Source organism: Myzus persicae, unplaced genomic scaffold, assembly GCF_001856785.1.
Source record: "Myzus persicae strain clone G006 unplaced genomic scaffold, MPER_G0061.0, whole genome shotgun sequence".
Classification (NCBI taxonomy): Eukaryota; Metazoa; Arthropoda; class Insecta; order Hemiptera; family Aphididae; genus Myzus; species Myzus persicae.
The window spans coordinates 72,815-97,267 of record NW_019100914.1 but is presented as its reverse complement, the minus strand read 5'-3'; the positions used below and the strand labels follow the sequence as shown (position 1 = coordinate 97,267).

At 28.0% G+C, this 24,453-nt stretch overlaps 2 protein-coding genes across 2 annotated transcripts; one reads left to right on the top strand and one right to left on the bottom strand.

Annotated features, from left to right (window-relative positions):
* Positions 1-228: 228 nt before the first annotated feature.
* On the bottom strand, positions 229-3,223 carry LOC111026797 (UPF0389 protein CG9231). The gene is made up of 3 exons (XM_022304940.1): positions 2,989-3,223; positions 1,763-1,853; positions 229-645 (listed from the first exon to the last, which is right to left on the bottom strand). The coding sequence occupies exons 1-3, from the start codon at positions 3,116-3,118 to the stop codon at positions 432-434; spliced, it is 435 nt and encodes a 144-aa protein (XP_022160632.1). The 5' UTR covers positions 3,119-3,223; the 3' UTR covers positions 229-431.
* Positions 3,224-3,330: 107 nt separating this feature from the next.
* On the top strand, positions 3,331-7,137 carry LOC111026796 (methionine aminopeptidase 1). Its single transcript, XM_022304938.1, has 9 exons — positions 3,331-3,651; positions 4,312-4,363; positions 4,993-5,049; positions 5,611-5,786; positions 5,918-6,140; positions 6,203-6,334; positions 6,402-6,545; positions 6,616-6,681; positions 6,848-7,137. Exons 1-9 carry the CDS (start codon positions 3,535-3,537, stop codon positions 7,015-7,017), a joined length of 1,137 nt encoding a protein of 378 aa, XP_022160630.1. The 5' UTR covers positions 3,331-3,534; the 3' UTR covers positions 7,018-7,137.
* Positions 7,138-24,453: the final 17,316 nt, after the last annotated feature.

Here is a 24,453-nt window from a genome sequence, read left to right as displayed (position 1 = left end):
AATTGCCTAATGAACCTCAACTATATTATATATTATTATGAAAAAACAATAAATTATCAAGTTGGTAATCACTAGTAATAAGTAATAACACTAATAATACAACAACCCTGTGTATTAACAGATATTTATAATCTATTCAAATATTGAGACAGTTAACTTTGTACATTAATTATTATTATTCAATAATTAACAGCCCAAATAATGGTAATAGATAAATTTATCATTGCATAAGTAAATTAATGATTTTATTTTTTTTTTAATTAAAAAATATATTTATGATTTTATTAACTTGGTGAACACATAAAAAAGCATCGACTAATAACTATACATTTTTTCTTAAAATGGACTTGTATAATAGCTATTAAAAGAAATAAAACATAATTTAACAATCAAATAATATGGATACATAAAATTAATATTTTTAAGACTAATTATTTTCCAAACACACCAATACTCTTTGAGTCTTCTTTTCCTTCTGAGTACTTTTGATGCCAATCCAAGTTTCTTTGCATTATTGTCTCACCGCGGTCACGAGCTCTCTTGCCAGTAATAACCATTGCAATGCAACCCAAAATTATTAAGAGCATTGTATAGTTAGCCACTTTGATTCGTACAACAGAACGAACTTTGTTCCATACTTCAGGTCTGCACACAATAAAACACAATTTTATTAGTTTTATATTATGGTTTAGAGCAGATAATTTCCATATAATTTCTGGTTATGTCAAAAGTAATATATTTTATACTCAAACATTTTAAATTCTGAAAGAAGTATTGAATGCATAGGTTTTTACAATTTATGTATTGTTTTTTTTTGTGTCTTCAGACACTATTTTTCGATTAATTTAATATCATTTAATTTTTATTTGCACATCAAATTATCAAAGACATAAGCACGCAAAGTCTCTAAAATCTGGTAGTGCCTATATATTATAGTGCACTTTCTAGTTGACAATTTTATAAATACAACAAATGAACATTTTATTTTTTGAAAATTTTTTCCGTAATAAAGTTAAATAATATATTGAAGCCCTGCTATATGTATACAAAATATTAAACTACAGAGTGCACATAGTAGATTCTTCAACATTTTTTCAAATTCACTTTAAAAACGTTATATAAAATTGAATTTGTTTGAAATGTTCCTCATAAGCTGTAGTTACAACAATTAAAAAATATCAAAACTACATACTCAGAATTTTTTTTCATAAGCAAACATGTAAAACGTAAAACTGCAATTAAGTGCTTACACAACTTAAGTATCTAATAAGAATGTATTATAAGTACCACATATATACTTATCTATAGTACTGATTAAACGTACATGCATGTACAATGTACACTGTAGATGTTACAGTAATTTCTTATCAATATTTATTTATTAATCAAGTCAGTGTCTTATTTATAGACACTAAGGAAGTTGTTTAATAAATGTGTGAAAGGAAATTTAATAAAAACTTAATGTTGAGTTTAAATTTAAATCACTTAGCTATGAAAGCAATAATATCTTGCTAAACCTATTAAGTACGAAAATAAAGGAACAACACTACAAGTTAATGTTACCAAGTGAAGCTACATCATTCAAATTTAAGATAAGAAGGTCAATATTAATACCACTATGTAAAAAGGAGACAAAACCAAGTGTTTTAAGTGAAATAACTACAAAGGAACATTGTACGGATATTATGTGTTTGCACACCTACATAAATGTGAGTGAAAGTTAAAACAAATATAATATAATTAACAACAAAATAATGCATACGTGACATGATCTGGAACATCTTTCAGTGACGGATATCGTTTAGCCCAGACACACATGATTTTTCTTGTATTTGTAAGTGGGAGTTTAACATCTAAAAATATTCAAAATAAAATGTACTCTATTTGAAAGATGTTATTGTTTTTGTCCCAACATATAGCCTTTATATCGGCAACACAGTCAACTCAGAGTTGAATCTCAATAATGTGTTAAGATAAAAACATCTCAGTCAAACACATATGTTTTTGTTTACTTAAAATTCCAAATAATTTTAATTTTAAACTATTGAACTTTGAGATATTGACTTTATTTCATACTATTGATTACCTACTTGTATCTATAATTATTAACTATGTAAAACAGATTTATAGTTTTATAATAGTTATATTATTTTCAATATTTTAAATTTAATAGTACATATTAAATGAAATATTAATCCTGAATGTAATTAGAGTTAGTGACTATCATTAAATTGTACTAGGAATAATAATATGTTGGATATATATTAAATTTATGCAACATTTAAATAGTGGTTACATTGTTTTTTCTAACCAATAAATAAACTAATTAATCACCAAGGTTAGGTTAGGTTAGGATTTTTAATATAGTTTAAATTTGTATACTTTTGTAGAGTCTATAATAAGGAAAATATAGAATAAAAATAATTTGTTGTTGTAGAAAAGTACAATACTATTGATTAACTCCACCTGGCACCTACCTATTTAAATTATTACAAATATCATGTATTATTATAAATAACTTATTACCCAATTTCAGCTAATACAAAAATACTGTTGTATCATATTATTATTAATATATCATCATTAACTTAACTAAACACATTTATTTAAATAAATTGTGCATAATATTAGACATTGAAAAACGTTATTTTGTAGTTAAAAATTTGTTAAATAGAATTTGTTTTTATTAAGTACTATGTATTTTAATATTCAAAGCACCCTCAACAATTTAATTCTGGAAAGTTGCCATTAATGCCAATGATAACAATCTAAATCTATTTTTTTTAAACATATTACACATTTATATTTATTTTATTTAATGCCCTTTATTTTAGAACATTTAAGCAGTAGGACCCTATGTTTATTTTTACACTAGGCCTTCCATGAAATAAAATATTCAATAAAAGATTTGAAAATGAACCGACGACAGTAGAACATTTAAGTTTATAATACTAATCGACCTTAAAATACATTTTAAAGTAAATTTACTTGAATTGAATGAAGGCGTTGAATTTGTAGGCGGGGGGTTCGATGGAGTGGCACTTGGGGTAGTATACTTTTTAGACATGTTGAACAATCCATTTTTAAAGTGTCTTCCAAACCTTGGAATAATATTCATCGCGGACGTCTAGTCGGTACAGGTCGGCACGAAAGTTAATAATCAACTGGAAGTCTGGAACAGTCAACAGTGGTGTACCTTCTTAGAGTCACGAATGCCATTATTCTGTATTCATAATCAATCATAATCATAATAAAAATTATCTAAATGGATTGATAACGAACCGTACAGCTGATTAATTGGGAACTGATAACAATATCAGATTTCACGTTGCCGCAATCAACACGAAATCGTGTTTTGGCGGATGGCGATCGGCGAAAGTATCTACGACCAACGGATCAACTCATGTGCTAATTAAAATAATTTTTTTCTCAGAAAGTTATAAACATAATTATAAGTTGTTTAAGTATTAAATATTTTTGTTACATTCAAGTTCAGGATTTGTCTGAACAATTTAATTGGATTTACCGGTTATAATGTCCGCGTCATTGGCAAACAGAACTTGCGAGACGGCCGGATGTGGTTCGAAAGCAAATCTTCAATGTCCCACCTGCATTAAACTTGACATCCCCGGTTCCTATTTTTGCTCTCAGGTAATACTATAAATTATAATTTTTCCACATTTTGGCACATGATGAGACATGTGTTGCTATTCTAACCAGTGTGTATATCGTAAGCAAGTCACCGAATAGCTATATGTGGTCGATACATTATCTGTTTTATTTTCCTTTTTGCTTGAATAATCTTAAGCATTCAGCTTAGTCCGGCCACAATCAATACTTGATTTTTTTAGCACTTTCATGGCTGCCTGTCATTAAACGTCTGAATTATTACGATAAGAATGCATGGGCCACAAATGTACATTTTTCTATTTAGTTTTTCTTATGCAAACTTTATTTCAGTTAAGACGAAGATATTAATAGTGTCTGCATAATGAGCTTCATAAATATGGTACTTTTTTAACGAATTCATTGTCTACGTACATAATTATTATATAACCAAGTACATAAAAAATGAAATACATAAAATATGTTTCTAATACTTTAAATTCAAGTTACCATAAATGTAGATGGTAGTGATACCTAATTTAAATTTATATTATATCAATTTTTGTATTTTAATGTTAACCTTATAATTTCAATTTTGAAACTGAAAAAATATTTGATGATAGTAAACAATTATATTCTTGTTTAAGTTCCAACATTTCATATTTTTATAAAATTGTTTACCTATTCTGTTTTTTATTTTTATAGGAGTGTTTTAAAGGGAACTGGTCTACACACAAAGCTCTTCATAAAGCTGGCCGTAAGTGTAATTGTCTTATAATTATATAAATATAAAAATTATTATTTTTTATTTAATGTTTTTGTAAAAATTATTTAAAGGTTTTAAGATTTAACTATTTATATTTGTATCATTAAAAATTAACATATTATACAAAAATTTCTAACATTAAATTCGATGGGTGATCTAATTATTTTACTCTAAAAATCTTTCTAATTAAATGTGTGTGTGTATATCAAATAAAGTTTGGCTGTCAATTGACAACATATTACTTTAAAGCTATCATTTGAACATTATGTTTTTCCTAAAAAAAAATTTTTAATTATATTACTTGTTATGTATGAAAATTAAAATAATGTTTTTCATTAATTTATAATATTATCATATCCATGTCTGAAAATCTAAGCCAATGTATGTATAACAATATTATTAACTATTCGACTTCGATTTTGAACAGTCTCGATCAACAAAAAGTCTATAAGCGTCAAAGGAAAGTGTTTGTCGATTGACCAATGAATAACCAAGGCTTGTATAAGGCAAATATACCGGTTTACCGGTTTAACATTGAAGAACAAGTTAATTTTTTGTTTTAAAATATGTTTTTGTATTACTTAATTAATATATATATATTTTTTTTTATTTTGTTACAGAAAATTCAAATGGTATTATTGAGCCATTTAATCCATGGCCAGATTATGTATTTACAGGTAAAATAAATATTATCACTTTATATGAAAATGATCATTCACCAAATTTTAATTTAAAAAAAATATATTTAGCTTATTTATAATTATTATTAAAAATCATAAAAAGTAAACCATACTGTGAAAAGTGAAAGTGAAAGTAGAACATTTATAAACAGTCAATGAAAAAAGACAGAAATAAAAATAATTTTTAACTAAGCATTAATTATAACTCTTAGTAACCATTTATTATGATCTATGTATTAGTTATCATTATAAAGACCGGAATTGTATGCATTTTCATATCATAATGACTACTGAGTGTATGCACAACTTAGGGGTTCAAAATGTGGGCGTTTTTAAAGCTGATTTCATAAAGGAAGTTTTATTTTGCATATTGATACATATTTGAGGGGTGAAGGCATATTTTGTTATTAAATCATATCATTTGTGTATTTTATACACTTTTAATAAAAAAATAACTTTTTAATCTCTCATTGGTCCTTTTTAAAATAAATAGTAAAACCTGGTCTCTTTAACTACAAATTCATCAATTAAACAATATAAAAAATGTTTATTTCTTAGGTCCATTAAGTCCTCATAGAACATCTCCTGCACGTACTGTTCCTGGACACATACAAAGACCTGATTACGCTGAACATCCCGATGGCACACCTTTAAGTGAACAATCAGTAAAATTATCATCACACATTAAAGTATTAAATGATGAGGAACAAGAACAAATGAAAATTGCTTGCAAGGTACTTAGATACTTGAAATTACCTACTTAATATGTGATTAAATTAAAATTATATAATATAAATTAAATTAATGTGGCAATGATACAATATATATACCAAGGATTTGTTGTTAATTTTATTTTATTTTTAAGCTTGGGCGAGAAGTTTTAGATGAAGTAGCATTAATGATTGATGTTGGAATAACAACAGATGAAATTGATAGAGTTGTGCATGAAGCGTGCATTGAAAAAGAATGCTATCCATCGCCATTAAATTATTACAAATACCCAAAATCATGTTGTACATCTATAAATGAAGTTATATGTCATGGAATACCTGACATGCGTGCTTTAATCAATGGAGATATTTGCAATGGTTTGAAAAATAAAAATAAAAATTTTTTTAATAATAATAATAATATGTATTATATTTTGCAGTTGATGTAACTGTATGCCATCGAGGATATCATGGTGACTTGAATGAAACATTTTTCATAGGAAATGTTTCCAAAACTGCAGAAAAATTGGTAAATGTTACTTGGGAATGTTTAGAAAAGGCTATAAATGCAGGTAAAATAAATATATTATTTATTAAGTAATTATTTTAAATGTATTGAAAATTGTTCTTATTGTACAGTTACACCTGGTGAAAAATATAGAGAACTTGGTAATATTATACATAAACATGCTCAATCCAATGGATTTTCTGTTGTTAGAAGCTATTGTGGTCATGGTATTCATCAACTGTTTCATACGTCTCCTGGAGTTCCGCATTATGCTAGTAAGTCCTACAAATATATTTTCCTAAAAAGTGAATTGTTATTTAATTATTTACTATTTTAATGTAACAGAAAATAAAGCTGTTGGTGTAATGAAACCTGGGCATACATTTACAATTGAGCCTATGATATCTCAAGGTAAGTTAGTTACTTATTTAAAATAAAAAAACATGTTTAACAAATTAGTTTATTCTCATGAAAAATCTAATTATGTGACGTTGTTCATACATTGTACATTTGTACATTTCCTTCATAACTACTCACTTGTTTTAAACATAATAAATTGTTCACTATACAATTGCAGGTAGTTGGCGAGACAAGTGTTGGCCAGACAATTGGACAGCTGTGACCGTTGATGGATTGTTATCGGCACAATTTGAACAAACTTTATTAGTTACCGATACTGGAGTTGACATTTTGACCAAACGTTTGGGCAATAATGGAGTACCGTACTTCATGGACAAAAAATCCTAATACATGGATTCTATTATGGCATTATGTATTAAAAAAATATGAATTTAAACTTGTGAAAAAAATAATATTTTTACTAAAGTGTATTTGAAAAATTTTAAATATATTGATGCTGAGTAAACATTCATACTTTTTTCGTATAGGTATTAGGTATACACACATTTTTGGTCAAACTTACTCTGGATCATACTTACCTATCATACAGGATTTTATCCTAGGATATGTTGATCTCTATCCTATTTTTTTTTAAATGTTTATCCTAATTTATACAATAAAAGAGTTTTGCTTAAAATGCTAAATTAAATACTTACACAAATACACAATTTATTATATTATAATTTGTGTTTTTATTTTCACTAAATCTGGCTTTATTGTGTTGCCATTAATCAGCTAGATAACTTCAAGCCTCAGTACGCATAACTACCTTCCAAATCACTAATAATTGTACTCTAATCTATATGAAGTATTTATATTTATTTATTTTAAAACCATGGTTCTTTCTTGTTTATTAATTGTTCAACAATTATTGAAATTTAATGTTGAAGAAAGATAGGTACCTAAGAATATTTAAGAGTACCTATAGTTGGTAAGCTGTTTCAACAAAAAAATATGTATTTCTAAATTCTAATCAAGTAAATGACATCTACATATTTTTATTTTTAAACCTTTTGGAGTTGGCCAGCTAAGACGAGGGCTGTGGTGCTCATTACACCCAACTCCCAAATTGTGTTTAGTCATTTTAACCTTGTCCTTAACTAACAGCTTATGATATAGGCCTATATTAGAAATGGCAAATCCGTGACACGGTCACACTCTTTTAGTGACACTCGCAGGGGCGAACGCAAGAAAAAATTATGGGGAGGGGATGGTTTGAAAAAATTTAAAATATTCATAAATATACCATTCACACTGTATTTTCAATAATTTCGCCCCCCCCCCCCAATACGTTCACCCCTGCAAATTCCACTTTTTTCTTATCATTCAAGCCATGGATATGGAAATTTCTTAAGCTTAAAAAAAGGGACATCAAATTATTTGAATAGCTGGTACAGAAAAGTTATGACCCGTATGGTTCTTAGTGTTTGGCAAGTTAATAAAAAGGAATTCATTCTTTTAAAAAAAAAAATACTTTCCTTTCGAAAATGAACGAGTTCATTTTTTAGTTTCAAATAAAAAAAAATTTTATTTAATCATCAATTGTTTTTTTTTCATATTTAAATTTAGGTATTTAACTTTTTATTTATACTTATACATAGGTAGGTTACAAGGACATCTATAATTTACTATTTCATTTAAGAATATAATATTGAACATATTTTTTTTCTTTCATTCATCTAAATGCATTATTTTTAAACAGTATAAATATAAATATTATATTATACGATTACCTTCGATACTCGATAACGATCATTAATTGGCAACATCGAAAGGAACGAAAAATGTCGTTATTTTTCCTAGAAAAAAAAGAACTCGTTCTTTTTTTATAAAAAGGAATTTCAATGTGTAATTTCTTAAAAAGGAATTCGTTCCAGGAATCCGTTCCTTTCGGAACTTGTTCCTCCCAAACACAGTATATTGGTATACCTACCGTTACCTAACCTATATGGCTATATTCTGTCGGCAATTTGGGATGGAGTCGGAAATTTGATAATAAAATAAAAAAACAAAAATGTGTATGTGTACATTGCGCCATTGTATCAAACGACGAGTGAGCAACAGTCTATAGGTTTTTTGTGCAGTTGTAAAGTCTAAAATAGGTATGCATCAAAACTTGTCCGAATATCGACACCAGCACATACCTAATTTGGGAACCATGGACTAAGTAAAAAAATAAGACACTAGACTCACTGCACCAGTAATACAACCTGTAGCCAATGTTAAGGATGGCGACTGACGAGTCACCTGTGTAGGTCTTCACAGTTTACCATTGGTACATATGGGGAGAGGGTTCATTCTTAAATCAAGTCCTTCCTAAGTAACATTTTTTTCTACAATTTTGAAACTCCACATCAATAAAAAAATATTTAAATTTTTGTTTTTGTAGTGCAATATTTCTTATAAGGCGTATCTATGCATAAAATGTACTGTTAGATAGTTATTACTTATTAGGTAGGTACCTACTACCTATACTGGCTATTCTTAATACCTACCAATTACAGAGGTACGAGGAACCTACTTTAATATTCAGCCCCCCCCCCCCACATGGCCACATCAAATTTAGGGCTCCTGTACTGGCTGTACAAAATATTTTTGCGTGCAATAAACAAAACTTCCAATAATAAATGCAGCTAATTACAAGTTATACGAGTGTCCCATCCACGTGATTTCTCCTTAATTTATTATATAGGTAACATACATTTTACCTACATACCTATATAATAAACCCAATGGCCCATGTAGCCGAAGGTCTTTTTGTTTCTTACAACAACAAAAAATAAATAAATATTCCTGTCAACATTTTAAAAGTTACAAATTAATTTAAACTGTACTCTAGGTTTAACAGCCCCCCTTCCCCCATCCACTTGTGGGTGCCTTGTTAATACTTACAATGACACATTTTCCACTGTCAATCTTTTACGTTATCACTATAATGTGTGTAATCTACCTAAGGCTCCATCCTCCAGATCCAAATTAAAAATACAATTTATATTTATGAATATGAATTTTTGTCCACCCAAAATATTAGCCTATTACCACTAACTAAGACATATCTTGCCTGTTGCTTAATATTATTTTAGTTATCAGCTAAAACTTGTTTTGAAACTCAGCACTCGGCGCAAAACTCGTTCCAGAAACTTAATTTCACACAACGCTGATAAAATATAAATTCGTACCTATCTTTAAGGACGGAAAACGAACATGATATTATATGAATCAAGAATGCTTGCCAACCCCTCCCCCACCGATTCATTGGACGTTTCCCCTAGGCCCTAGAGCAAAAATATTAATCAACAGCATGCAATGTAAAACAATAAATATACAAATGATTAAATTAATACATGAACATAATTCAGTAATACGTCATAATAACACTTTTGCCAATAAAAAAAATGCCCTAATGTAAATACTAAACAATATACAAATTATAAATGCAAATAAATAAAAGTGTTTACTGCTCACGAGTTTTTCAGTTAAATAATTATACTAATTTTTAAATTAAATATTAATATACCAATTATAGTTTCACATAAATTTGGTTTATCAATCATTATTCATTAGGTACCCATTAAATTGGGTAATAAATCCATAACGTGAATAATGATAGTCAATAAATGATCATAATACAAGTCGGTTAAAACCAAGGAACTTATTTTTATGTATACAAATTATATATATATATATATAAAATAGGGGGAAATCGGAAATGTCTCAGTCCAGGGGGAAACGTCCAAATGCCATATTATTATTATGTAATCCACAAACCCAAAAAAAGTCTAAATGAGATTCAGACATTGTTTATACCAACGAAATCCGTTACGGTCAGAATCGTGAGTCATCGTCGTCATTTCCATTGTACAGGTACAAACGTCAAACACTAAAAAACTCCCAGCATTATTAGCCAATTCTCTTATCAATTATTTATTTTTACACAGTATAGCGTTTCCGGGTAAATTATTAAATAATTTTATTGTGTCGTACTTGTACATGTCATAATATTAACCTAGTTTGGAATTTAAAATAGGTACCTATTAATAATATAATATTATATATTATACAATTTCCAATCCCTGGAAACAATTTCACAATCAGCACTAGTTATAACTACAGTAGCTATAATGCTATATACATAATAATATATATTATGTACTTAATATTAAATTTACGTAGGTACATAGTACATTCAATTACTCAGGTAGGTATAATGTATCTACCTACTCGTTAGGAATTATATTATTATAAGGAAATATGATACTACCAATAAAAAATTGCATAATTCATAACAATGGCAGAAATGTTCAATAGAAAATTAGTGCTACCTACTTTTAAATGGAATTGACACATTTTAGTTTTTAAAATCTGATTGTACAGTTTAAGTTTGATACTGGTAAACTCTATACAACATTACAACAAACTTAATGTAATACATTTATAGATTTGACCCGCATCTTAATACAAAAAAATTGAAATTTATAAATGTATGACCTACTTGTCTCAAAAACGTATAGGTATATCATATTTGTATCTCTAATTGCTAATATCATAATATAATGTACTGTTGTAAATTGAACAATTTTTTGGTTCTTTTTCATAATAAAATACAATTAATTGCTCGTTATTTATAACGTAATTATCGTTGCTATTCCAAAATTAAAATCGTCTATTCTAATGTTTAAGAATTTATCAAAACCTTTTCTCATGTCGTATAATAAAATATAATCATATATCAAAAATTATAAATTGAGTTCTACGTTGTTTTTTAATTTTAGAACCTAAGTATACAATTTAAAATTGACCACCTTTACAGCTCGTATACATACAGTGTTCGTAAATTATAAAATCAAATTTCAGTCGATTTGGGGAAGATTAAATATCTACATAATTGATAGGGGATTATATTTGGTAAATCTTGTTGAATATTATAAGTGCCGGTGGTGGATGGAATTCAATGATACAATCTATCTTAAACCACAACTCTGCAAAACAGTGTAGGTGTGGTGGTGGATTAAAGACTTAAAGTCAATGTTTTATTGTACTGAGTCGAATTCCTACAAAGTAATTTGCGTCTTGTTCCGTTAGACGGGATAAAGTCTTGAGTAACCTGGTGATCCATAAATCCAAGTGGCTTTTATTTCCTTGGTCAATTGTGTTATTTTTCAAAATTGAATTTCATAACTTTTGATATTTGTAAGTATATTTATTTTTTATTAAAGAAACACAATTTTTACTTTTTAAATTGAAAAAAAATAAACTTTTCACTTTTCAGTCTTTTATTCTTTTCACAAGTTAAAATTTAAGACAGACAATGGTGATGTGGATTCCGTCTGGATGACAAATGTAACATAGGTATGATAAATATTGATGAATGTGAATAGTGCCCTAGAATAAAATGTAGATTTAACTATCTTAATTTGTGGTTTAGTATAAGGTACTTAAAACTAAAATTTAAAAGTATTAACATTGAAATTTATTAAAACATTGGTTACGAAATATTATAAAATTTAATAACTAATATTATGTACTGTTAGAGTAATATTAATTATTAGGAAATAGGTGGGTACAAGGTACCTACTTAAATAAAAAGCAAAAATATATAAAACATTAAATGGTAAACTTTAATGGTGTTGGCACCAATGCGGTCAGGACATTTGCTGTCAATTTATTTCTATTTACCTTTACGTGACTATAAAATTTGGATACTAAATGTGATAAATATAAATGCCTGATTTGTGCTAATAGGTATATATTTACTATTTAATTATATTTAAACATTTTAAACTTCCCTTCACACTATTCAAGGCTTAGGACAGACAGTATTTTTCACTGGCGTGTTTAAAAGCAAATAAATAACTCATATAATAATAATATATTTGTCAATCACATTACATAATATTGTACTTATTTTTTTTTAAAACCTTATTACAATTATTATAAACAATTCACATAATAATACATTTGTCGATCATATTACATATAAACATATGACATCGAATATCCATAATCAACCAAATGGCTGTATCACAAATCGGTATATCCCGTATAAGTAATAATAATAAACTTTTTAAACACATTTTCATAATATATGTATTTAGAATATAATATTAATAAATAAAGCACTTTAAACTGTATAGTCAGGTAAATAGAAATAAATTGACCGCAAATGTCCCCGAACCAACTATAATATACCTATAACCTATATTGGCTGTTATACATAATATAGGCAGGGTACCTACTTTATAGTTTATATCCATGCGAGACACTGCATAGCTCAATCTAAGTATACGGTATAGTGTAGACCAATTCCAACATAATAAATATTTTATACTATATTATAAAATAAAACAGTCCAATTACCATTCGTAATAGCTACTTCACTTAATCAATTTAGAATATTACCCACCTGTTGATGTTGATACTTGATATTATGAAAAGCGAAGGTAGAATATTACTAAAAATATAAAGAAAAATAAAGGACTTAATTGAGTGTATGAAACAACATGAATGATCCATAATGATTCTATTTGAACTTTAAATCAATAATATTTTACCTATCGATATTTCTTGAAAAAAATCCCATTTACCTAATAGGCAATAGCATATAATTATTGGAAACTCACCGGTTAATCGTATGCTGAAGATGTAACAAAATTAACAATTTTGATTTTTTCACGATTCTTCGACATTGTTATATATGGCTTATAATATGTTAGGGAAACTTTTAATTCATAATACTGTACGAGTATCGGAGTATATACTTATTACTTAGGTACTTATATTGATATTATATTTCATACTAGCACGTATTTAATTTAGATACGTCTCTGGTCGCGCTTCTGAGTGAACTGCCACATTCCTTGGATCTGCCAAGTCGCTCCTTACCTCCTTCAGTTCCAACGTCACTTCCGTTAGTTCCTCCACGATCATATTAATACCATCTCCAGTTCTGACACTCACTCGGGCACATGCACCTAGATCTGCAATTTGGATTTCTCGTCCGGTTTGCCCGGCAGCTTGCCTAAAGTAGCTGTGCTTGTATATTTTAAATTTTTTTTGGTTACAAATTTAACTACTTAGATGCAACCTTTTTTTAAATTTTCAATATTTAGCTGTAAAAGTTGAATATTCAAAAAAATGTAATTATAAAATAATTTTTAAATATTGAATTTAATAAATGTTGTCAAAATGTTAGTTTAAAAGTTTAAATGCTCATTAAAAAAAATTGTGCTAATGTATTTTTAATGTTTTTCAATTACTATTGTAACAATATATCAGGACTCTTGTATTAAATTGTTATAAGGTTTTTGACCCAACGAACAAAATTGTAATGACATTTATAGAAAAAACTAAAAAAGTTTTAAATTTTAAATGTCTTGAAACAGCTCAAAGCGAGTCGAAATATTTTGAAAATTTTCTCCGGTATAGAAAACGATAAAAAGACAAATTTTGTGTAAATTTAAGGTACCTAGGGTTGTTCGTTATTTAATTACAACAAAATAAGAAAATCGTTCCATGAGAATTCAAGTAAATATCCAATGTTGTAAAAATTGGAACTTTAAACTCTCATATAAATTGAATTTGACTTTTCAGTAGACAAACTTATGAAGAATCTTGTATTAAATTTTCAAATCTTAGATTAAAAAATAAAAATGATGAATTTTTAATTTCAAAGTTCTGATACCTAGTATCTACGGTAATTTAATTTAGACTTACCTCAAAACCCCCAAATTGATTTTGTCAAAAAACGATTTCCCGTTTTTCCTTAATTTTTTTTTCCCCAGTGCTTTTGAAAATCATTGGGAAAAATACTACTTAAATATTAGTTTTAAATTTTTACCTCCCGAATGCACCAACTAGATTCACTTTCCAACTGGAAAAGACACTGAAAATACCGAAAAAAGGCATCATTATAAAATCAATACATTCATCGCTCAGCTCAAGATCTAAAAATCTTTTGCAACATGACTTGAAATTCCATGAAATAAAACAAAAAGAATACTAAAAATACTAACTACAAAAATTTGAGCTTACTAGCTTATAGTCACACATTTTATGAATATTTGAAATTTAAACTTTGATGGCATTGAATAATATTCAAAAGTATATAAACGATTTATCCAAAATATTTACTTGTTATTTGTTATTGTTCAAAAAAAAAAAAAGTAGAACTTGAAACATTTCACTATATTACTTAGTTAATTTTTTTTTATATTAGACACATTTTAAGCTATTTGTATGCATTTGAAGTTTTTTATTTTTTTTATGTTGGTAAATAAATATTTTTCATATTTCCTTACTCTATCCAATACCCAATTGCGAATCTTAGACTTCAAATTGTAAACAGTAAGGTACTTACCTACAAGTACTTATGTACCCATTATGTAGACATACCTAATACCTAGGGGCTTAGATTATAATGAAAATAAATTTGAACGTCAACAAATATGAGTATAATATATATTTTTTTTTAATATTTGAAATCCCCATCCCCCAAAACTTGTTTTCAGTTACTACCTTCCTAATATATTTAATCCCAGCTAGCCGCCTCTTAATATTCAGATTCGTCACTGTTCAAACACCTATAAACCACTAGTACCTAATTATTAATTATTCATATTATATTATAATTTATAAGTTAATAATAATTAATAATGATTATCATCCACTTTGAATTTCATTCGAAAACAATAAATTAAATTTGAAATCCGTAGTTTGCTACACATATAGAACGAATAATATTTTCTGCATCGTACACAGTAAAAAAAAATCGTTTGTATTGTGTGAGGTTATGCTATGTGACATACTCTTATAGGAGAACGCAACAATTTAATTTGTTCGCTGTCTATCTCACGCGTAACATAATAATATGGCAAATTGGTTTTCGTGCAATAAAATTGGCGAGTCACAGATATACGGTAGTCAAAGACTAAGCCACTAGAGAATAAAGATTATGCACAGGCTATAAATAAAAACTATGTCTAAACGTAGTATTAGGTACATAGTTACGTAATATATACATAATATTATATTTAAAAATATATCTTTATTAATACAATTATAATTATTAACATGTGTTTTAACTTTTAAGTTTGTTTAAAAATAATTATATTATGTTTTCAGTCTTTCAAATCTAACCATAATAATTCCGTAATCCATATAATATAAAAAAATTCACTGTTTGTTTTCTCTCTCTGCAGGCACACGCAACATCTTTTTTTTTTTTACGCATTCGAGTAATCTTAGAGTAAAATCACCCATTATAACAATAATTATACTTATGGACTTGACTAGTTTAATTAGCAGTTGAATAAATAAATAAATAAATAAATTTTAAGTTCGCTTAAAAATATAAATCCGTCAAGTTAGACATTTTTTAAAATTTTAGTTAAAATGTTCATATAAAAATATTTTATATTTATATCAAAATAGAAATAATCCAATATTATAATAATACAAACATTTCTGTTATTTTTCTTGATAAAATAATTTTGTATATAGATATAATTTAGTAAATTAGATAGGCATATTAAATGACCTTAAATTGCCATTGGATATAAAAAAATTAATATTTGTTGAGATGACGCTACATCCACATGTGTTTTCTCCGTCTTACAAACCTTCAACATGGCAAATTTCACGTTCATGAAAATACATTTTACCCTGTAATTTCCTAAATTAGAGTAAATTATCTACGTATACAATTTAAAGGTAAGATTATTTTCTAAGGAATCTCGTAGACTTTTATTGATGTTTTTTATTACGAAGCAAGTTATGACCATTTTTAAGTGGCTGTATATTTTTTATACATTTTTAAATCATCATAATTTACTCAAAAATAATAATATCAATAAAATCTTCCAAAATGCTCAAGAATCTAGATAATAATCTCACTCTTAAATTGTATAAGAGAACAATAATTCACCCTAATTTTAGGAATTGTTCAGTAAAATATATTATAGTGAAAATTATAAAATTTATTATGTTAGACACTTGTACGTTAGTAAGATGAAGAAAACACATGCTAGTTTGGCGTCCTCTTAAATTATTATTTGAGATGTGTAAATAATTTAAATATTTGATAATGATATAAAGTAAAAGAGATATTATATAGTATATACACTGTACGTTTGCAAATAATGGTAAAAGTTCAATACAAGTGTTTATTATAGTTTAGGAAATTAAATAGAACGCAATCACTCTGTATGTGATACTAATTTTTAAAAAGTAGATAAACTTTTTTTAAACTTAGTTGTACATTATTTTTTCTTATTAACTTTTATCTAATCGATCTTGAGTTAATTATTTTCATTAACTTGCCCACCTTTGAATTTGTTATAAGATCATATAAATTGTGTGTATACCTAATATATTGATCAGGTATCTATGACGTACACTGTTAAAACTGCAGCAATAATTATTGAACAATGTACATTGTATACATTTTGATACAATTCAATATTGGTCATGTCACTCGTCAGATTGACAAAATTGCGTTATAGGTTGAATTCATTATATCTACTCTTTATACGAGTCAATGTATTGTGATATAACTAATATAGGTACATCAATGGTAACTGGTAACGCGTAAATGTGTTATGTGTATATTTATTTTATGTTTTGATTTTTTTTTTTTTTAATAGAAGCTCTATACGCAGCGTCAAAGGCCACCGAATGCAACATTTTTGATTAAAATAAAGTTTAATCAACAAGTAATTAGAATAAAAAAAAAAAATTCTACTTGTTCTGCATTCGGCACAATGTAGTTGACATAACAAAATAAATTCAGGAAAAAGATAACCAATTAAAACTAACTTATTATAACTCACAACTGGTATTGTGCTTACACTTTTGACTTCACCGTCACGGGACTGGTGTTTTGTACTGTCTTAGTATCACTTTCTCTCTCTCTCTTTGAGAACACTGGTCAGTTACTAGTTAGCAATGCTCAACAACAATATGTTAGGTACCCACACCAGTTCAAGATGGTAGGTATATTACCAACTAAGTATTCTCATGAATTTCCTTATGCCTATAATATAACCTCAGAGTAGCTCACTTGGGATTGACCCCTGTCCGTGTGTTTATTATTGTCATAACACGGGCAGTATGTATTTAGTAGTTACCCTTGACTCTTGTATTAAACTCCATGGTATTATATTGTAAAATAGACAATGCGCGCCGTCGTTTCACTGCAGTTTGCAGGGTTGGTCGGTCACCTACATCAGTTATTTCGTAACGTTTAACACACACACACACATAACAATAATTAATAAATACTTATCTAAATAATTATCATGTACCTTCTCGCTTAATTGGGCGTAGGCCAATTCGTTCGAATTCAGGTCCAGCAGTCGGTAGAATCGGGCGAGGTTTCGAGAAAATGACGTTCACCCGATACATGCAACGAACGATGATGATAATAGTAATATATTAGACACCAAACCTTATTCAGCTTACAGGTACCCAAATGGCTATCGAATTTAATATTATAAATATAAAATATTGATATTGACACGTTGTGCTCCACACATTATATTATTATCATATTCGTATCGAATTCTCAACGAGAAAACCTTTTATGGATTTGTAATGACGAATGGGTAGCCAGGTAGGTATACTAATCCGTTGTATAAGGACAATCACAATCTCGTATTTACGTAGGTATAATAGGTATGGATAAAATATACTCTGGTATATGATCTCAACTTGGTTCTGCGCATATGCAGTGCTTCGTCACGCTGTCTCCTTGTTAGTATTGTCCACCGCAAAACGCAGGCTACATGCTTAGACACGTCATAATTAAACATACTTAGTAATAATGAAAAACGTGCCTGCCCCAACTGTACGATATTTCAACCTCCAAGTTCAGATCATTCCGGTGTATTTAGTCATCGATGTAATATCGAGGTACCCATAGTATTTGTATGATCACTTAGCAATCGGCATTTACCATAATATAGGTATACTGCTTCGACAAAAAAATTTAATCCTCTGGTTAGAGCACTGAGATATGATTTTTGAGTAGAGTATAGTTAGTATACTCATAATAAATAAATTACTAATAAATTATAATATATTACTATAAAGAGACATACTATAATGATTTATTATATTTTTTATTACCAATGCACCATGACAACAATTATGGTCCGGCACCGGGGATACAATAATTTTAAAAAAGATTGACAAGATAATTTCTAGTTCACATAATTAAAATTGACTCACACTTAATTTCTCAATTGTCTACCAGTAGATTGTGATCGTGGTATTCGTTTTTATGGAAACTGAATTAAAGAAAAGTTATACAAAAAAATTAAATAATATTATGCATTATACAATGTACACATTAAAATTTAAATCAACTCCTTAATATTATTTTTTACTATTTAATGTACCTAACAATTAAAATGGTCGTAGTTAGACTTTATACATTATAATAAAAGTAACTCTTTGTTGCTGTTTTAAATTTGTCTGTTTAATTATAAATACATACCTACGTACAATACCTAGTTCACAGTAACCGTTTTTTAAAATTTATTGACACAATTAACGCCTTTAACGGTTAAAAAGTTATTTCATTTTTATGCTTTACATTTTGTATCAACTTCAGGGTCCTTTTTTAATGAGCTATAATTTATCAACCAACTTTCTATCTTCCGCTGTTTAAGAGGAAAGTTTAAAAAAACTGAGTTTTCAGGGTTGAACACACCGACATTTTTCTCGATTCAAATTATTATAACACTTGCACATGATTGATCTATCTCTTTTATACTATACTGAAGCTAACTTAATTACCAACCCGCTCATTATTACTCAGTTACATTTTGATTATTTTCTTATTTATAAAAATTCTTGAAGTTTTAAAAATAAGATTTTTTTCATTCCAACTAGATACCATACTTACTTGATTAAAAATTAAGAAAGTAAAAAAAATGGTTAAATACATATTATAAATTCAATTATTTATAAAAACGACAACATTTCTTTATAAATAATTGATCCAAAAGGATTTCAATTTTTCAACGTCGTCCATTATTGTGTACTTACTTCATTTTTTTGCTACTTTGTCAATTAGTACGAGAAACTATTTAAATGATTATCTCTTAAAAATTTAAGATTGAAAACATTATAGGATACTGCAGGTTAGGTATCGACTGTACTTCTGTACTTGTCGCTGAACACTGTACTGAATGTGTACCATTGAACCGAATCTGTACCAATGTGACGAATATGGGTACCTAGTTAAAATGCCAGTAGGCCAATCGAAACATCACGATGTTTAATAAATGATTGATTATTGATTCTACAATAACAGTAATAATGACAGCGGACAATATTATCTTGGTCCTTGGATTATCATACCTATTTTATTGTTAATTATTGATTACCCATTTACCTATTCTATATTATAACATTTAAATTTTTATGGTTCATATAAAACGAATGCTAAACTATTGTCTCTTGGCATAAACTGACTATTGACTATTGAGTACTTATACCATAATGGCATAATATTATATAATATGATGTATAGTTTGTATTTCGAATTAGTCAAACATTTTAATTTCGTACGGTCCGTAAAGAGATCGTAATAATTCGTGTCTATCATTTCCATTGTTTTGTTTTCATAATATACTCATGAATCACGATAATCACAATCGTCAATTATAAATTAAAATTGTATCGTGACTTTTTGTTTCATGTTACGACATTAAGCGTGAAGAAGTTGTCGATTGTTGAACTGCCATCATCATAGTTATCCACGAATTGAAGTATTATGAAAATATATATACACATTTAACACTTAATACTCATTAGTAATACGTACCTGCGTGATATACTGGTATACTGCAGATGTAGATACATACTACATAGATATTGGCCTCCACGGTAAAAATATATCTGCGATATTTAGATTCAATCATCCACATATTTCCCCCAAAAAGAATACAAATAATCAAACTGATAAAAGTACTTCAATGATACCTGAAAAAGCAAATGACTTACTTTTTGAAAGAATTAGAAATTCAATAATGGTGACCATGACAACTTTAAATTATTAATAGCGTTTTGATAACCAACATACATTATGAAAAAAAGATATGGAGCCAATTCAATAGTAAATTCTTGGGAGCTTATTGAGGTTAAAATATTGTCTACCTGTATTGGCTGTATTTGGGAGTAAATTCAATTGCTCTGGCAAAAATGATTTGGTATTTTAGAGACTAATAAGGTACACATAGGGTAAAAAAACACAAAAAATATACCATTGCAGTTAGTACTCACTTGCAGTGCTACAAAAAAACCTCTCCTATAAAAATACTTTTTTTTGCCATATTACCATCCCAGACTATAAACTCGATGTATTTTATTAAGTAGGCAGTAACTAGGCACCTATAGCAAAATCTCATACTAATACAGATTAACTGTTGGATAAAGTCAAATTGCACTTGAATTTTAACCAAAATGCAATTCAACCATTTCATTCAGATAATAATTGCCATTCGACTATCCCGTAATTATTGACGCTCTATCGTGAAATTATTAAACATATTATTTAATCAACATTATAGCTGTGTTAGTAAGTAGGTATATCTATCGGATTTCACAAAAACATATATAGAAAATAATTGAAAATGAATTATTTAAAACAACCAAGGAAAAACTACTTAACTTATTATTTGTTGTTCGAGGGCTTGATCGTTAGTCAACTTCATTTCATGTACTGTGGTTTGATCAGTCGCCAAAAACTAATAGCAATACGTACTAGTTCTTTAGCCTTCTACAGGAGCTGGCCAAGACGTAGAGATAACTATTTTTACTTTAATTAATTAAATTTAAAATATTCATATCAGTCTATGACTTTCGAACTCAGATGCTCTGAATTAATACAGCGTAAAAAATAATTTTTAACAGTAAAAGAGGTGCGTATTGCATCATTATTAATTTTCCTATCAACAATTTTAATAGTAATAATAATGATGATAATAATAATAATAATAGTATTTTTTGAATTATTACATACTATGTCATAATATGTAGTATAGATTATATAATGTACTAAATATGTTTTATGTAGATTATATAAAACTATAAAGCGTCCACTGTTTAGTGTACACAAAGTTTGAATTATTTCACAAAACCATGAAAAATAAACTTTATTAAACGTATATGAGTTATTAAAATAATTCAACCATATTATAATCACTATCAAGTGAAGTAATAATTATTCATATCTGAAAATTAACTTTAACATTATACTTGTTCTATTATAGGTATTTTAATTTAAATTAAAAACGTAAGAATAATTCAATAAAATTTTTTCTCGTTTATAAACAATTGGCATCTTATTTTACATTATGATTATATTATTATATTATCTATTACCTATCTTTTGCCTACTATCTAGAAGTCTAGACCACATTATATTTAACCTAGATTTTAATATTTAACCCTTTGCGTACGAAAATCTATGATATATTAGTATTATGTTGGCGTGATAATAATAGTTCTTACCTTTGGTCGTACTTATAAATATGTTCCGTAGAAAACAAACCCATAAGTACTGGAACAAATTTAAGCAAGTCATAATACACGTACCTACATGGCTATATAAGTATAATAAAATAATTATATTGATGTATTTAACCAGTAGAAAAAAACCTATAATGGCCCATCAATGGATACCTACTTCACACACTCCCTGTCTGAAACTTTAAAATAATGGTAATTATATTTAATTAATTTTATTCTACTTTTTCTAATATTTCTTGTAAATCCACTGCATCAGTTGTACCATTGTAAAAAATAATAATTCACAGTCCACAGGTTGTACAAATACTATAGATTAAAATCAAAAAAAACCACCGACTTCCGTCTTGAAATGTCTGCGATTCGTTTGTTCTGCATCTTGTTGGGGTTTGAATCACGCCGGCCCTAACTTGATACAGACTGTGTACATTGAGAATATTATCATATTTAGGTCTATCGGGTCAGTATTAATTGTGGGTTAATAAATTGGTTTCTGTAAAGGTGCTGTGATTTCATTTGTGTGCACGTCAATTGTGTAAAGGTATTTATATCGAAATGTACCAAACACACAAGCCTGGACGGTAGGCCAAACACGAACTAACCGATAAAATATACAATATACTTGGGTGAGTTGGATCCCGGGATCCTATTTAAATTAATCTGTCATCAAATTACTACATGTTTAAAAATAATAAAAGAACTACTAAATTATATAAAAATAAAAAAAACCCATTGGTATTTGAGTTATTGTAGTTACCTATATGAACTATGTAGTACTATATGTAGGTAGGTACTTATTTTATTATTTTTTCGGCTACACTGATACTATACATATATACATGGAATCGATTTCCTGTGGAATCGGCGTAATATAATACAGACCAATGTCCTGCGAAATTGATTAAACTGACTCCTTTTTTAGGGACGCAAGTAGTATGTAGACGAACGTTTATTCCCGTTCGGGCCTTATGTAAACTCACCCTAATATAGAGTACCGTGAATATCACGGTAATCGTGTCTTATCATTCACTCCTTTATATCGTTTGAGAGCATCGATTTATCAGCCATCAAAAAACCAATTATTAAACCCAATAGTGTTTAGGTCCGCCAGTAAATAGCCGTTTTCAGATCACTCGTCGGTATAAACGCTTCAACCTTAGTTAGTGCTCAACTGTCGACTTTAATGGTATTTGTAATTCATAAATTACTACTTAAGAACATCGTGTCTTTCTATATTATAACCTATAACATAAGTAATACAAGAATTTCGAATTTATTGATTTCATTTTTAACAATACCATCAACATTTTAACGATGGATGATGATAATGGTACTTTTAATATAATGATAAAAAACCTCTATTCATGTCAATTTGACGTTAATATAGGTTCATCCTTGATATTTTTGTCATTAAAATAAATATTTAATACTTATTCGTTATAAGGGTTGTGTTTATATCCCGAACGGGGTTTTTAGTAGGTACTCGCGTTTTCGTTGTGTGTACCTATTATTTTCTCCGAATTAATTTAATGTAAATAATTGAGAAAAAAATGATTTTACAACAAACATTATTATATTTGTTACGTTTTACAAAATGAAATGACGTCATTTTCGAGACCAACCTTTGTATATGAGTGTACCAGTGAAATAGTAATAAATCCAATAACTAATAATTATTACACTGCACTTAATGCTTTAATCGACGGCTTTTTTCCTTTTCAAAATGCAACTTTTAATACGTATAATGTACGTACTACCTACATGTTACCTTAAATTAATGTCAACAATGTAATTTGAGTGGTAACGTAAATCCCAATATCATTGACGCCTAATAATATTAGACGACATTGTCAGTGCTTATAAAAGGCATTATCAGACAATCTTATGTACGCCATGTTGTAAAAAAAAATATTTTACAATTATGACTTTACCTTGATAATAATTATTACCTCTACTAATGGTTATAGATAATGTTCATAATTATTATGTTTAACAAAATATTTAAATTGGAAAGAAAGAAATTTAAAATGACGCTGCACGGTGCACAGAAAAATCGGTCGACACAATACAGGTATACTCGGGTATGGGTATGGTACTAACTATACCAATGTTGTGCAATGTGCTAATGGGCGTGCAAATATTTTAACAAATAAGTAGTCTGGTATCGTGATTTACATTGCATACTTACTATGTAGAATGTAGATGTATCCGATGGACGTCTACTTTTACTTAATACTTTGGTACGATCGTTGA

Coding starts and splice junctions, on each gene's coding strand:
- LOC111026797 (XM_022304940.1), bottom strand. CDS start 3,118: ATGAATATTATTCCAAGGTTTGGAAGACACTTTAAAAATGGATTGTTC. Junction 1,854..2,988: donor AACGCCTTCATTCAATTCAA/GTAAATTTACTT, acceptor GAATATTTTTAG/ATGTTAAACTCCCACTTACA. Junction 646..1,762: donor GATGTTCCAGATCATGTCAC/GTATGCATTATT, acceptor TATTGTGTGCAG/ACCTGAAGTATGGAACAAAG.
- LOC111026796 (XM_022304938.1), top strand. CDS start 3,535: ATGTCCGCGTCATTGGCAAACAGAACTTGCGAGACGGCCGGATGTGGT. Junction 5,050..5,610: donor GCCAGATTATGTATTTACAG/GTAAAATAAATA, acceptor TTTATTTCTTAG/GTCCATTAAGTCCTCATAGA. Junction 6,141..6,202: donor CAATGGAGATATTTGCAATG/GTTTGAAAAATA, acceptor TATATTTTGCAG/TTGATGTAACTGTATGCCAT.